The sequence below is a fragment of the Eumetopias jubatus genome, unplaced genomic scaffold (genome assembly GCF_037043125.1).
Source record: "Eumetopias jubatus isolate StellerSeaLion01/CBP00866 unplaced genomic scaffold, mEumJub1_p1.0 scaffold_10, whole genome shotgun sequence".
In the NCBI taxonomy this organism is placed as follows: domain Eukaryota; kingdom Metazoa; phylum Chordata; class Mammalia; order Carnivora; family Otariidae; genus Eumetopias; species Eumetopias jubatus.
Genome location: NW_028274816.1, coordinates 53,755,530 through 53,770,965, shown reverse-complemented (window position 1 = coordinate 53,770,965; position 15,436 = coordinate 53,755,530). Strand labels below are relative to the sequence as shown.

General features: G+C 49.3%; 1 protein-coding gene across 1 annotated transcript; it reads left to right on the top strand.

Moving 5' to 3' along the window:
- Positions 1-3,693: 3,693 nt before the first annotated feature.
- LYPD5 (LY6/PLAUR domain containing 5) lies at positions 3,694-7,133 on the top strand. The gene is made up of 5 exons (XM_028088078.2): positions 3,694-3,759; positions 4,753-4,881; positions 5,381-5,557; positions 5,772-5,918; positions 6,339-7,133. The coding sequence occupies exons 1-5, from the start codon at positions 3,750-3,752 to the stop codon at positions 6,596-6,598; spliced, it is 723 nt and encodes a 240-aa protein (XP_027943879.2). The 5' UTR covers positions 3,694-3,749; the 3' UTR covers positions 6,599-7,133.
- The last annotated feature ends 8,303 nt before the right edge of the window (positions 7,134-15,436 follow it).

Sequence of the window (15,436 nt, the reverse complement as noted above, 5' to 3'; positions counted from 1 at the left end):
TTGCAACTTAGAACATAAACCAAAGATGCACTTTGAAAATCATCTACTCCTAAATGGTGTTTTAAGTGAAATTAATATTTTGAGCAGAATAATGCGGGAATCCAATTCGATGCCCTTACAAGCACCAAAGGAAGAAAGGATAACAGAAGATCAGTGATATGTTAAAAATTTTTGAGTCTTGGTGGCAAGCATGCTATTATTCTCTGTAGGTTGGTGTGTGATTTCTAACAGTAAAAAGTTTTAAAAATAGCACCTTAATGTCTACCACCAAACATCCTCAATTTCCCCCCAATCTCTTAAATAATTAACTTTTGGTTACTCAAGTTTAATTACTGAAAAAAAAAAAAAGAATCCCTGGGTTCACTTGGAGCTCAGAGTTCATGTTGTATATATTGCCCCCTGTGGATATAAGAGCCCTGCCCAAATCCCTAGATCTAGATCGCCAGGTCTCCACTTGATTACCTCCTGCAATGGAGAGCTTCCCACCTATTATTTCACAGTCTCCAAAGGTACCTTAAGGTGACCAGAATCAAAATCACATACACACAGCCACACACTCACACAGTCACTTAGACATACTCTCTCATACACACACAAATACACACTAAACCGGCTGGTCTGACGATTCTTCAAGCCTAAGTCTCTGACACTGTGAACCACTGTAAATACCTCCAAAGCCTTTACCTTCCACAGGGGCTTCAGAAAACCCAGCTTCCTTCTTTGGCCAGTCTCTGCTCTCCAGGGGCCCTTCGTTCCACCCTGCTCCTGTGTGGCCAGCACCCAACAGAGAGTCTGGGGCAGGAACAGGAGCAGCAGGAAGAATAATTTGGATGCAAAACAGGTTTGGGGAAGTGATGCCTGATGGGAGGGGCAGTGATTTGGAAAGAGGGGAACCATGCCTATGAGAGTTCAGAATCTGGTGAGTGTCCACAGTGCCTGGGTGTCTGCTGTCACAGAAAAATTTCACCAAAGTTAAACAGGCACAGGAGACTTTATTCAAGACTATGGCAGGGGCACCTGGGTGGCTCAGTCGGTTAAGCAACCGACTCTTGATCTTGGCTCAGGTCTTGATCTCACACTGGGTGTGGAGCTACTTAAAACAAAACAAAAAAACTATGACAATAGTGGAGAGACTCCACCAAAACAAAACAAAAACAAAACAAAACCCTGAATGGGCTAGTGGAACAGAGGCTGGTCCATGGGCTGTGTCCAGCACACTGAGCTATTTCTGAGTTTGAGAGTATTTTTCTCTGTGATAAGGCCATCTGTATTTGTTAATTGTCCCTTATTCAAGTTCAGCTCCTACCCTCCCACAGAGCCTGAGAAGTGGGGCGGGGGGGGGGGGGTGGCGGGGGGGATGCTATCTTCTTCAATGATGACTTTTCAAAGGGATGGCTTGCAGGTCCCTGAGAAAGACATTCCAGGGTTGCAAAACTACTAAGAGGCTGGGAGATTTACCTACATTTCAAAGAGACAGAGAAAGGATATGCAATGCCAAGTTTTCTAAAACAAATGCCCTAAGGAAAGGGAGGTCAGGGGGCTGTAGTCAGGAAGAAAGCTGTGTAAAATTTAATCAAGCTCGGGGTGGGGGGGACCATTAAGGCCATCCTGGTCACTGCCATTATGTCAACTCTGTCCCATCCATCTGTGGGTCTATGACCCTAGGTCTCTGCACATGCCTGGTGCCCACCCTGCACAGCAGTGAGGGCTGTGATTGCAGGGGACAGCTCCACCAAGGGGCAGAAGTGAGGCAGGTCAGGAGGTGCTGACTTGGGGGTCTCTGTCCCAGCTCCAGCTGCCTGCAGGGGCATCTGTCTGCATGTCCCCACTGCCCTGTGTCTGAGTGTCCACATGGATCTGTGTCCTTGGGGGATTCTGTGTCCCTCTGCTTGTCTGCCTGTGGCTCTGTCTCCTCCAATTTTTTTTATTCATTCATTTACTAATCTAATAAACATTTATTAAAGGCGTGTCCTGTTCATCAGGGTGTCCCCCTTCATGTTTGGGTTTGTCTGGGTGTCTACATTTACATCTGTCCACACTGCGAGTGACTGTCTTTCTGCATCCCATGTGTAACTGCCTCTCCATCTGCCTGTCTGTCTGTCTCTGCTTCTCTGTACATTCATTGGTTCATTCATTCATACAACATTGCAAACACCCCTGAGGCCTCTGAGGAGTTGTCAGCCTGATAGGGGAGACAGACAGCAGTCCAACCCAGGGGGACCATGGCTGGGAGACAGGGAGGTGCCTGAGGCTGAGAGTGGGTGGATGAGTGGGGGAGATCAGGATCAGAAGAGGCTTCTAGGAGGAGGTGATGTTTGTGTGTCTGGGTCTGAAGACATGTCCCCAGCATTGGAGGGTGTGTGCGTGTGCGTGTGCGTGTGCGTGTGTATTTATGCATAATGTGTGTTCCAGTAGAGAAAGAGAAGAGAAACCAAGAGAGCCTGCAAATAACAAATCCCCCAAATTAAGGATTATAGGCCTCTAGCCAGAAATCCAGACCCCAATCCCTCTCCCTCCTCAGCACCAAGGACTCATCATGGCCCCATCATGATTACCTAGGAGGAAACCAGGAAGGGCGGGGGTGGAGGAATCCAGAGCAGGCTGGAGAGCCGGGATGTCTGGGGCTCAGCAGGGAGAACCAGCCAGACAGAAATCAGATCAGGAGGAGCTGTCCTCCGTGTCTCAGCTCAGCTCCACAAACTGGCAATGGGAGTCCCCAGAACCATCCTGCTCTGCCTCTTTGGGGCTGCGTTCTGCCTGACAGGTACCCAGACTTCTGAACCCAGTGTTAAGAAATGGGGAGGGGCTTGGACTCCTGGGTCTGAGGGAGGAAGGCTGAGGGGGCCTGGACTCCTGGGTCTGAGGGAGGAGGGGGCTGGGGGCCTGGACTCCTGTGTCTGAGGGAGGAGGGGCTGGGGGCCTGCACTCCTGGGTCTGAGGGAAGAGGCGGCTGGGAGTTTGGACTCCTGGGTCTGAGGCAGGAGGGGCTGGGGGCCTGGACCCCTGGTCTGAGGGAGGAGGGGCTGGGGGCCTGGACCCCTGGGTCTGAGGGAGGAGGGGCTGGGGGCCTGGACCCCTGGGTCTGAGGGAGGAGGGGCTGGGGGCCTGGACCCCTGGGTCTGAGGGAGGAGGGGCTGGGGGCCTGGACTCCTGGGTCTGAGGGAGGAGGGGCTAGGGGCCTGGACTCCTGGGTCTTGGTGGAGGAGCCGACTGGAGACTGTGTCCTTCTCTGTTCTCCCATCAGTCATCTTCTCTGACGTCTCTATCCGCCGCCCCCACTGCAGCTTCTCATCCTCCTTGCCCATGCCCCTGTGCAAGGGTACTTCTGGGGAACCCTGGGGGTCTTTCCAGAACTGGCAGAGAACTTCGGCCTCACCCTCAGGCAACCCCTTCCCCCAGTTTGGGAAAAGACAGAGACATATCAGGACCGAAGTGGCTCCAAAGATGGGAGCAGAGCGGGGAGAGGAAGCTAAGCATGAGCCCGGCCCACTGTGTGTGTGCTCATCCACGGAAGAGAGTTCGATTTCTGTGTGTGTCCATGTAGGCATGCCTGGTGGGTCTCTGTGCATGTGTTTCTCTTTACCAGATTTCACACGTGAACAAGTGTTTTAACAAATGCTTCAGGGTCTGTTTTTCTCTGAGTTTCACTTTCTTTGTAGAAGAGATGTGTGTATAATTTTGCATATCTGTGCCTCTCTTTGTGTGCGTGCATCCCTGTGATTGGCGGGCCTATATTTATCTCTGTGCACATGCATTCAGGTACTGAAGTGTGTCTATCTCTGTGTATCTGTGCCCCATGTCTCTCTGTGTCTTGGATCTGTCTATGGTTTAAAATTCTATGGTTTTGTGGGTCTTTTTTTGTATCTCTAACTTTGCATAATTGTGGTCTCTCATTTTATTTGTGTGTCTATGATTCTTGAGGCCATATTTGTCTCTCTCTGGGTATGACTTCCTGTGTCCCTGGGTCTCTCTGTGTGTTGTTTTTGTTTCTGTATCCACACATTTTTCTGTCTGTTGGTATGATCTTGCACGTGGCTTGGTTGGGAGAGTTTCCACTGGAGGGTCTGGGTGGTACTTATTTTATATTTGAATATAGAACTCTGCATGGATGCTCAGGATATTTTGTACCTGTGTGTGAGATTTGCATGAGCCTGTGTCAATTTTATTATTTTGTGTTTATGTCAGTATTTCAAGTGTTTTGTGCGTGTGTCGCCGGGGCTGGCTGTGTGTGTACATTTGTAGTACAAGACTGTACATCCCACTACCTGTGCTGGAGTCTGCTTTCTACCCATGGCCTTTTAGTGCTCCTGGACATCCTGAGTTTAGTTGGAAGAGGGACAGGCAGAGCAGGAATGAATCACTTCCTCCTTTATTTAATCTTAGAGGGCTTCCTGGAAGAGGGCGTAGATCCTGAATAGCTGGGGGAGAGAAAATGCAGGTGCACAGAGGCCATTACTCTGCCAGGAGGTAGACACTGCCATGACCAACCACAGCAGTGGTTTCAAGGTACAGTGGTATGGGCTGCACACTGCATCGGGGCCCGCCTAGCCTGACATGAAGGCCTGAATCCTAGTGTGCCTAGTTCTGTCTAGGCAGCAAGGCCTGGCTCCTCTCAGAGCAGAGCAGCCTGGCTGGTGAGACTGTCATTTGCTAGGGGGAGCTCCGGGGGAGTTCCTGGAACAGGCTTATCCCCCCCCCCCCGACACACACACACAGCTCTGCTCACCCCATCCACCCCGCTTCTCTCCTCAGCGTCCCAGGCCCGACAATGCTACAACTTTCAACACATCTACTTCGGGCCCTTTGACCTCAGCGGCATGAAATTCCACAATGTCTCCTGTCCCCATGGATGCTCTGAGGCTGTCTTGTCCCTGGACACTGGTGAGGGACTGAAAGTGGCAGGAAAAGGAAAAGGCTGTGCAGAAGACAAAGGGGTGGGGGCAGCGACGGGGATGAGAGATTAGGGAGGGAGGGGGCAGAGGGGAAGAGCCAAGGGGTGGGGGGGGGTTGGGGAAAAGAGAAGGGCAGAGCTAAGGACAGACAGCGGAGGTGGAGGACGGGAAGAGGAAGAGGGGAGGGAGAAAGACCGGGAGGATGAGGGGCGTGAGGTAGGGCAGGAGACCGTGGGAGCCTGGGGGGGGAGGGGTGGGAAGCGATCGGTGAGGGGAGGAGGAGTAGGGGGAGTAGGGGAAGCGGAGTTTGCAGGGAGAACGGGAGGAAAGAGAAGGGAAGCAGGGAGAGGCGAGGTGAGTGCCCGAGAAGAGCGAAGGAGGAGGGAGAGATTGGAGACCAGAGAGGCCGAGCGGGGCGGTAAGAAGGAAAGGAGGAAGGAGGCTGGGACGAGGCAACGCACCAGGTCCCGGGCCCCTCCCGCCCCCAGGCTACCGCGCCTCAGTGACCGTGGTACAGAAAGGCTGCTGGACAGGCCCGCCTACCGGCCGAATGCTGTCCGACGACCACGCGCTGCCGCCAGACTACTCGGTGGTGCGCGGCTGCGCGACCGACTTGTGCAACGCCGACCTCATGACCCACGACTCCATCCCCAATTTGAGCCCGGGTGAGCGCGAGGGCGGGGCTGGCCGGGGTGGACTGGGAGGGGGGCCCCGCCCGGGCAGGGAAGGGGCGTGGCCTCCACTGGGCGCCTCCTCCGTCGTGCTAGGATTCAGACCTTCACGTCAGTGAGGCCCGGTGGGCGCCTCGATGCAGTGCGCAGCCCACACGACCGTACCTCGCAACCATTACTTGAGTGTGCGTCTACGCTCTCTTGCCAGCGCCCAACCCGCCGACGCTCAGCGGCTTGCAGTGCTACGCCTGCTTGGGGATCCACCCGGAGGACTGCACCCCGGAGAAGTCTCGACAGGTCCACTGTCACCAGGACCAAAGTGTCTGCTTCCAGGGCAATGGCCAAATGACCGTCGGTGAGGGGCTGGGAACGGGGCAGAGCCTGGGCAAAGGGTGTGAAGGCAGGGCAGGCCTGAGGGTAGAGGCACCGGACAGGCCTGACGGGGAGACACGGCTCTGGTCTGAAGGAGGAGGCGTGGCTGGGAGGGAAGAGTCATGGCTGTCCTTTGAGGGAGAAGCATGGCCCTGGTCTGAGGAAAGAAGCATGGCTCTGTTCTGAGACAGGAGGCAGAGCCCTAGTCTGGAAGGAAAAGGCATGGCCTGGTCTGAAAGAGAAAGCCATGTCCCTGCTCTGAGGGAGGAGGGCAGGGCTCTAGTCTGAGGAGAGAGACCGGAAGTAAGGTCTGAGGACCCAGTCGTGGCCCGGGCCTCTGAGGTGGAGGTTCAGGTGCAGCTGCCTCCCTCAGTTCTGACCCCCTCCTCACTGCCCCCGCCAGGCAATTTCTCAGTCCCCGTGTACATCAGAACCTGCCATCGGCCCTCCTGCACCATCAAGGGCACCTCCAGCCCCTGGACAAACATCGACCTGCAGGGCTCCTGCTGTGAGGGGCACCTCTGCAATAGGGACTCCGTGACCCAGCCCTTCACCGCTGCCTCGGGCACCGCCCCTTCCCAGGCGCCCTTCCTCATGGCCCCGCTCCTCATGGTCCCCCTGCTGGTGGGCACTCTGGGAGGACCCCTTGTGCCCCTCTCTTAGACAGCCCCTCCAGCCTTTTTATGAGCAGGATGCTGGGGGCAGGCACGCACCCGCTTCTAGAAACTTCAGCCTCTGTAATGTGGCTCACTGGGAAATGATGTCACACAAGAGTTGCACTCCTGTCTCTCTCTGCCACCACCCCCCACCCCCGCCACTTCCCTACCCCTGCCTTGCCCATACCTGATCAGCAGGCCTGGGAGAAATTGGGAAAGGTCCCCATCATCCCAGGGTAGGGAGACACAGCCACATCCTGGCCCACATGAAGAGCAATTCTGACACCAGGGAGGCCCCGGCACCCCGCAACCCACTTTCCTCCCTCTAGAGCCAGCATAGAGCTACAAGAATGTCTTTATTTGTATCGTCATGAGAGTTTCGAGAGGCAGCATATCCTAGGAGCTAGGAGCACAAACTCTGGAGCCAGCCTGCACAGGTTCAAATCTCAGCTCTACCATCTAGCCTGTGGCTAGTTACTCAACCTCTCTGCACCTGATTCCTCACCTATAAGGCAGAGGTGAAAATAAAACCTACACTAATGACAAGCTCTACTTCGCAGCGGTTGTGTTCAGAATTTAATGAGAGGTACATGGATTACCTGGGACGCAACAGCCACCCAGCGTGAGTTGGGCTATTATCCCAATGCCTGTGAGCAAATGAGAGGCGAGGGCACGTGCTTGTGCCCATGTATCTAGTGAATGGAGAGCCGGGAGGGTGACTCCCAGCCCCATCAACCACTAGGCAATTCTACGTCCCAAACACACAGGTGTTGATGAATTTGACAGAAAGTCACTTGAGGCAAAGCTGAACCGGGAAAAATTCTCCAACCTGTGGAGATTGAGGGAGACATCCTGGAAGAAGTGAATCTTATGCCAGCTCCTAAAGGATAAAGAGGTCTTAGCAAAGAGAAGCAGGAGGAAGGGCATTCCAGGTGGAGGAGACAGCCTGGACACAGATGCAGAGGTAGGGAGGGACACAGGGCAGGCAGAGGTGTACACAGAAACATGGAATGTCCTCCTGTCCACGCCCACGATTACAAGGTCCTTTCACATCCTGTGCCCCACTTGATCCTCCCAATGATCCCAAGAGGCACACAAGAAAGGTAGTTGCATCCCCATTGGGCAGACAAGTTGCCCAAGACATAGTGAGAGTCAGTGATTTTCAGAGTAAGTGGCAGAGCAAGGATGGATCCCCACATCTTCTAACTTCCTTAATGAAGAGGAAGTCATCTCAGAGATGCTCCTACCTTCCTGTGAGGTCAAGGGGAGAAGCGTTCTAGATGTCTACACATCCTGACATAGAAGGAGAAGCTGAATGTCGATACCCATTCATTCATCACATTTACTGAGCACCTACCATATCCAGGCACTGTCCTAGTTTCTAGACATACAGCAGCAAACAAAACAGGCAAAAGTCCCAACCTTCAAGAAACTAACTTTTTTTAAAGATTTTATTTATTTATTTGACAGAGAGAGAGAGAGAGAGAGCACAAGCAGGGGGAGCTGCAGAGGGAGAAGGAGAGAGAGAAGCAACCTCCCCGCTGAGCAGGGAGCCTGACGTGGGGCTCGATCCCAGGACCCCGGGATCATGACCCGAGCCAAAGGCAGACGCTTAACCGACTGAGCCAACCAGGCGCCCCAAGAAACTAACCTTTCTAGTATGGGAAGCGGACTTTGGATTTTATTGCAAATGTGATCTGAAGCTGGGATGGTCAGTCTGATGTGTCCACTTGGCTAGGCTACAATCTCAGTTAGTCACTCAAACACTATTCTCAGTGTAAGTACGAAGGTATTTTGTAGATGTAGATATTATAGTCCATGGCCAGGTGACTATGAATAAGGGAGATTATCGAAATCATCTGGGTGGGCCTGGGTCAGCCAGCTGAAAATGCCTTAAAAGCAGAGCTGAGGCTTGCCTGGAAAAGAAATCCACCTATGGACAGCATGCATCTTCAGCCCGTGCTCGAGAGTTCCAGCCTGCCTCTTCTTACAGCCTGCCCTGTGGATTTTGAACTCGCCTGGCCAGCCCACACAGTCACATAAGCCTTGCCATAAATCTCTTATCTTAATATATATCTCCAGCTAGTTCTGTTTTTCTGGTTGATCCCATACTGACACAGAATCCATTGGAGAATTTATAGCAGGGAGCTGCCATGTTTCATATAAATATATATCATATAATAGTATATGTATAGTATATTATTATATCTTACGTGGTGTGTACATAATGTTATGTATTATAACATACATATATAATTATATGTATATGTAATTACAGATAGTATATAACTTTTTCAATGAAACATAAAACACATACCGTAAAATGCACAACGTGCCATTTTTCCATATGTATACACCTGAATAACCTCCACTAGATCAAGATATAGAACATTTCTGGTCCCTGTCCCCAAAGCCTCCCACGTAGCCCTTCACAGGCACTTCCCACCCTGGAGGGAGCCATTACTCTGACTTCTATCATACATCAATTTTGCCTAATATTGAATGTCATATAAATGGAGTCATAAAGCGTGTCCTCTTGTGTACATGCTTTACATTTTAGAGATCCCTGTGTCTGGGGTGCCTGGATGGCTCAGTTGGTTAAGGGTCTGCCTTCGGTTCAGGTCATGATATCTGGGTCCTGGGATCGAGCCCTGCATCAGGCTCCTTGCTTAGCGGGAGTCTTGCTTCTCCCTCTCCCTTTGCCCCTCTCTCAGCTTGTGTTCTCTCTCTCTCTCCCTCTCTCTCTCTCTCAAATAAATAAATAAAATCATTTATTTGAGAGAGAGAGAGAGACAGAGAGAAGGAACACAAGCAGGGGGAGTGGGAGAGGAAGAAGCAGGCTTCCCACTGAGCAGGGAGCCCGATGGATTTTGTTGGTAGAGCTGACAGGACTTGATACATTGGCTGATGAATGTGAGGTAAAGAAAAGACTCCAAGGTTTTGGCCTGAGGAATGGGGGAAATGGTGGTGCCATTTACCAAAGAGAGGGACGGATGGAAGTGAGTGAGAATCAACAGTTGGATGTTCGACATCTTGAGTTTTATTCTGTTTACACTAAGAGCACTTCCATTTGCACAGGGCCCTTCCTTGGAACACAGAACATATGGGTATACCCGGGTGTATTTCCCCAACAGACATAAGTTTCTATATTTCCTCCAAAAGACATATCCTAGAATGTTCCCAGGTGGACAGTTCATAAAAACCACAAACTGGAAACAGCTCAAATAATTATCAACAGTAGCATGGATAAATTAATTGTGACCTCATCACATAGTGGAATGCTATTTAGCAATGAGAATGCACCTACATGCAACAGCATGGATGAGTCTCACAAACGATGTTGAGCAAAAGGACAATATACACGAGAGACCATTCTGCACAATTCCGTTTATACAAGGTTCCCAAGTAGGCAACACTAACGTATACAGTTAGAATACTCAGGGGTGCCTGGGTGGCTTAGTTAAGTGTCCGACTCTTGGTTTTGGCTCAGGTCATGATCTCAGGGTCGTGAGATCGAGCCCTGCATCAGGCTCCGTGCTCTGTGCACAGTCTGCATGAGATTCTCTCCCTCTCCCTCTGCCCCTCCCCCCATTCGAGTGTGCGTGTGCTCGCTCACTCTCTCTCTCTAAAATAAATAAATACATAAATACATAAAATCTTTAAAAAAAAAAAGTCGGGATACTCAGTGGCTGGACGAGAGGACAAGGGGATTTCTGGCATCTGGTCCTGTGTTTCCTGATCCAAGAATTCACCTGCTCTTTGCTGATGATTTGTGTCCTTTCCGTATGTATATTATTTTCCATAAAAGGTTGGAAAAAATTTTTAAATGCTTTCTTGGTGCAGAAATGGCAAATGGGGGGTGGAGAGAAATAAAACATACCCCCTTTCTTAAAGTTATTTATTTGGCTACAACTAATGAGCAAAGGGATAGAGAAGACTTCAGTTAACCATCTCATGACATGAACACTTGCATGTTAGGTAATGCGTTAAAAGAAAAGGAGTGACTGATTGAATAGATCCAGGAAATGTGGTCTCTATTGTGCTGGTTGGTTGTGAATTATCCAAATGATGTTTAGTATTGTTACTATCTGTGTTCTGACTGAATGGACTTAAATTTGCACATCATTCATTTTACCTATCCCTTCACACACCTCTTTGTCTTCTTGATCTGTGGTCATCTAACCCTTTTTTACTACTCACCGAACAGCTAATTATTGCTACTTCCTAACTGCCGTGCCTCAGAAATATCTGGTCTTGATGAGCAGGCAAAGGCAGTGGAGAAGTAGCATGGATGCTACTGACAAGATTTTCATCTATGAACGTCAGGACCACCACCACTACGAATCCTTATATAAAAGAATAAAGGGAAAGAAGAGGCGAGATTAAAAGAAGTTAGTAGATGAAAGATAGATGAAAAGATAAAAATGGAAGAAAGGAAGAGAGGGAGGGATAGAGGGGGAAAACAAGTGAAGAAGAAAATACGCGTATCTATAGGAATTGGCAAAGCAGCCGGAGGAAAGGCATCCCAGGTAGAAAGGACAGTGCTCACAAAGGCGTGGTTTGTGCATACAGTGTGAGGCAGGAAGATGAGGAGGGAGAGGGTGGCAGGGTCCCTGAAGGGCCTAAATTGTCAGGTGAAGATAAAGTCCCCTGAACTTCTCCCTGCAGCTGATGGGGATCTGTGGAAGGGCTGAGAGGAGGGGAAAGGCATGGGACATTCTCCCTGTGACCATGCAGGGGACAGACCAGGGGGTAGTGATACTGGAGACAGGGAGAAGAGAAAGGAGGTGGTCTCTCACTTGTGGTCAGGGGGCCAGGGGCCACACGGTGTTGAAGGGTCAGAGGGAGAAGGAGAAACTAAGAAAGCACAGTTCATGAGGGCTCTGGGTTAGGAGGAGTAAAGTTCCTTATAAGTGGCGATAGTGGTTTCTCCTGGAAATTGGGAAGGGAATGTTGTCATAAAGGGACACCCAGGAAGATTCTGGGGGAGTAGCAATATTCTCTCTGGGTGTCCAGGGTGATTTCATGGGGGTTCCCAATATAATTATTTGTCCAAAGTAGACCTCTGAACGTTATGTACTTTCTGCACGTATGGTACATTTCATACAAAAAAAGAATGCCAACGGCAAAGTTAAGGCCAGAGCCCAGGTCTTTGGACTCCCATACTGTGCCTTTTTAATCTTCGATGATAGAGATCAGAATAGTGACCACCCCTGGTGTGTCAGCTGGGAGACAGTACAAGAGACCTTGCTGTGACAAGGTCTTGTCCTTCGGCTTGCTCAGGTGCTGGTCACACAAGTCCATACACACGTAGAGCTGCATCAATCTGTACACTGAAGATTTGCAAACCTTACAGTGTGCAAGCCATACCTCAATTAAAAGAAACAAAGTTCAAAATACAACATATAATTAAATGATATCATGTCTGGGATTTGCATCAAAATAATAGAGGAAGTGAGGAAGTGGGTGGAGGTGAAATGCTATTAGCCATGAGTTAGTAGTTGTTAAGTGGGGTGCATGGCAGTTTATTATACTCTTCTTTTCACTTTTGTATGTTTGAAGTTTTCCAAAATAAAAAGTGTATACATGAATGTGTGTATACATGAATAGATAAGCACATAAATAGTTAGGACAGATACCTACTGAACACACAGTGACCCAGGCACTCCCTCCCTTGAGAACTCAAATGTCTGTCTTCTCCCAGTGATTCAGAAGTTCCAGTGCCTGGATGGATCACACACACATCACTCCTTTCCCAAGATTTGTCTGACCTCTCCAGCGTAATGGAAGTGGGAGCCGTAATCAGCACCAAGGACAGATCTGTAGCACTGGGTCTCAGAACCACAGACTGCAACTTCAACTAATTGGGGTGGAGGGACAAAGGACAGGGAAATGAAGAAATGACATCCTTCCCACCTCCAGGACAGTGTGGAACAGGGTAAGAGGGCAGAGTCAAAGGACAGTCAATCAGTACCATTGAATAAGAGCATTCCTTCACAAATATCCATTGGGCATCGCCTATTGCCAGGCACTGTTCTGAACACTGGGGATGACAAGATCCCTGTCCCAAACAATTAGACAAATAAGAAAATAGGATTATTTAGATAATCCAAGTGCCATGAAGACAAAGCAATTAAATAGGATACAGGATTCTTTATGGAGCAGGAGGGGACCATTTTTAAAGAGGTGGTCAAGAAAGAGACTATATTTGAGCAAATAACTGGATGAAGTAAGAGAATGATTCATGGGGAGATTGGAGGGCAAAGCACTCAGGCAGAGGGACAAGCAAGCACCAAGATCCTGAGGCAGGAAAGAGCTTGGCAGGTTTGAGGGTCAGCAGGAAGGCCAATGTGATAGAGGAAAGTAAATGGAGGGGAAAGTGGCAGGAAGGGTTTTGGCAAGATAGGAATAGACATACAGGAGAAAGAGAGAGAAAAAGTATGAAAGACAGAGATCAAAAGAGTCAAGGGAGAGGCTCCTGGGTGGCTCAGTCAGTTAAGTGTCTGCCTTCAGCTCAGGTCATGATCCTGGAGTCCCAGGATCAAGTCCCACATAAGGCTCCCTGCTCAGGGGAGAGCCTGCTTCTCCCTTTGCCCCTCACCCTACTCATTCTCTCTCTCTCTCAAATAGATAAATAAAATCTTTTTAAAAAGGAAGAAAGAGTCAAGAAAGACCCAGAGGTGAAAAGAAAAGCAAAATGATACTATCTGCAATTTATAAAGTACAATTTCCAATTTCCATTATCTATTCCATTATATATACACAGTTGATCCTTGAACAACATGGGTTTGACCTGCGCAGATTCACTTATACACAGCTTTTTTTAAATATAAATACAGTAGTATAAATGCAGGGCGCCTGGGTGGCTCAGATGGTTAAGCGTCTGCCTTCGGCTCAGGTCATGATCCTGGAGTCCCGGGATCGAGTCCCGCATCAGGCTCCCTGCTCCTTGGGAGCCTGCTTCTCCCTCTGCCTTTCCCTCTCTCTGCCTCTCTCTCTCTGCCTGTCTCTCTCTCTCTCATGAATAAATAAATAAAATCTTTTTAAAAAAAGTAGTATAAATGCATTTTCTCTTCCTTATGGTTTTCTTAACATTTTCTTTCCTCTACCTGACTTTATTGTAAGAATACAGTATATAATACATATAACATACAAAATACACATTAATCAACTGTTTGTGTTATCTGTAAGGCTTCCAGTCAATAGTAGGCTACTAGTAATTAAGTTTGGAGGGAGTCAAAAGTTGTATGCGGATTTTTCAACTGTGTTGGGGGTCTGTACCTCTAGCCCTCCATTCCTTGAGGGTCAACTATATACATATTCATATATATACATATTTTTTAGTTTTTTTTTTAAAGATTTTATTTATTTATTTGAGAGAGAGAGAATGAGAGATAGCACGAGAGGGAAGAGGGTCAGAGGGAGAAGCAGACTCCCCGCTGAGCAGGGAGCCCGATGCGGGACTCGATCCCGGGACTCCAGGACATGACCCGAGCCGAAGGCAGTCGCCCAACCAACTGAGCCACCCAGGCGCCCATATACATATTTTTTAGTTATGGAAACTTCAAACACGAAAGTGAACAGAAGGGTATGCTATTTATTATCATTGTGTAACAAATCACTACAAAATCTAGTGTCCTTTTAAAAAATATTTTATTTATTCATTTGAGAGAGAGGGAGAGCATGAGGCAGGGAGGGGCAGAAGGAGAAGCAGACTTCCCGCTGAGCAGGGAGCCCGATGCGGGACTCCATCCCAGGACCCTGGGATCATGACCTGAGTCGAAGGCAGACCCTTAGTGGACTGAGCCGCCCAGGTTCCCAAAATCTAGTGTCTTTTTTTTTTTTAAGATTTTATTTATTTATTTGAGAGAGAGAGAATGAGAGATAGCACGAGAGGGAAGAGGGTCAGAGGGAGAAGCAGACTCCCCGCCAAGCAGGGAGCCCGATGTGGGACTCGATCCCGGGACTCCAGGATCATGACCCGAGCCGAAGGCAGTCGCTTAACCAACTGAGCCACCCAGGCGCCCCCAAAATCTAGTGTCTTAAAACAAAAAGTATATTACTTCTCAAGATTCTGAGGGTTGACCAGGCACTTCTGCTCGCCTCTCCAGAGGTTACTCATGCCGCTGCATTCAGCTGGGGCTAGACTGAGGCTTTGGACCGGGGTGCCTTGATTCTTCTCTGCATGGCCTCTCCATGGGCTTCCTCACAGCATGGTCATCTTAGAGTTCTAAGAGAACAAAAGTGGAAGCTTCTAGTTCTCTGAACAACTGGACCTCGAGCCGGCCCAGCATCATTTCTGCAGCAAACAAGGCACAAGCCAGCCAGATTGAAGCCACATGTCAGCACAGACAGGAGGAGATATTGGCAGCCAGCTTTAGAGACAATGTACCCCAAGTGCTTATCATATATCAGCTCCAGGGAGTGCCTGGGTGGCTCAGTCAGTTAAGCGTCAGACTCTTGATTTCAGCTGAGGTCATGATCTCATCAGGGTCCTGAGATGGAGCCCGCTCCATGCTGGCCGCAGAGCTTGCTTAAAATTCTCTCTCTCCCTCTGCCCACCCCCTCTAAAAAAAAACAAAACAAAACAACAACAACAACACATATACCAGGTCCTGTGTCGAGGACCGTGGATATTCATCTAATTCTCAAGCATCCCTGTGACATGGGTATCATCCCCATTTTACAGGACATAGAGCTAAGATCGCAGAGCTAGATGTGAACACTGGTCTGTCCCTAACCCAGGCTGTATGTGTGTTATATTCCACACAAAAATGGTCAGTGGCCACGGCAAGATTTGAACCAAAGTCTGTGGACTCCCAGATTGTGAGATATAATTATTTCA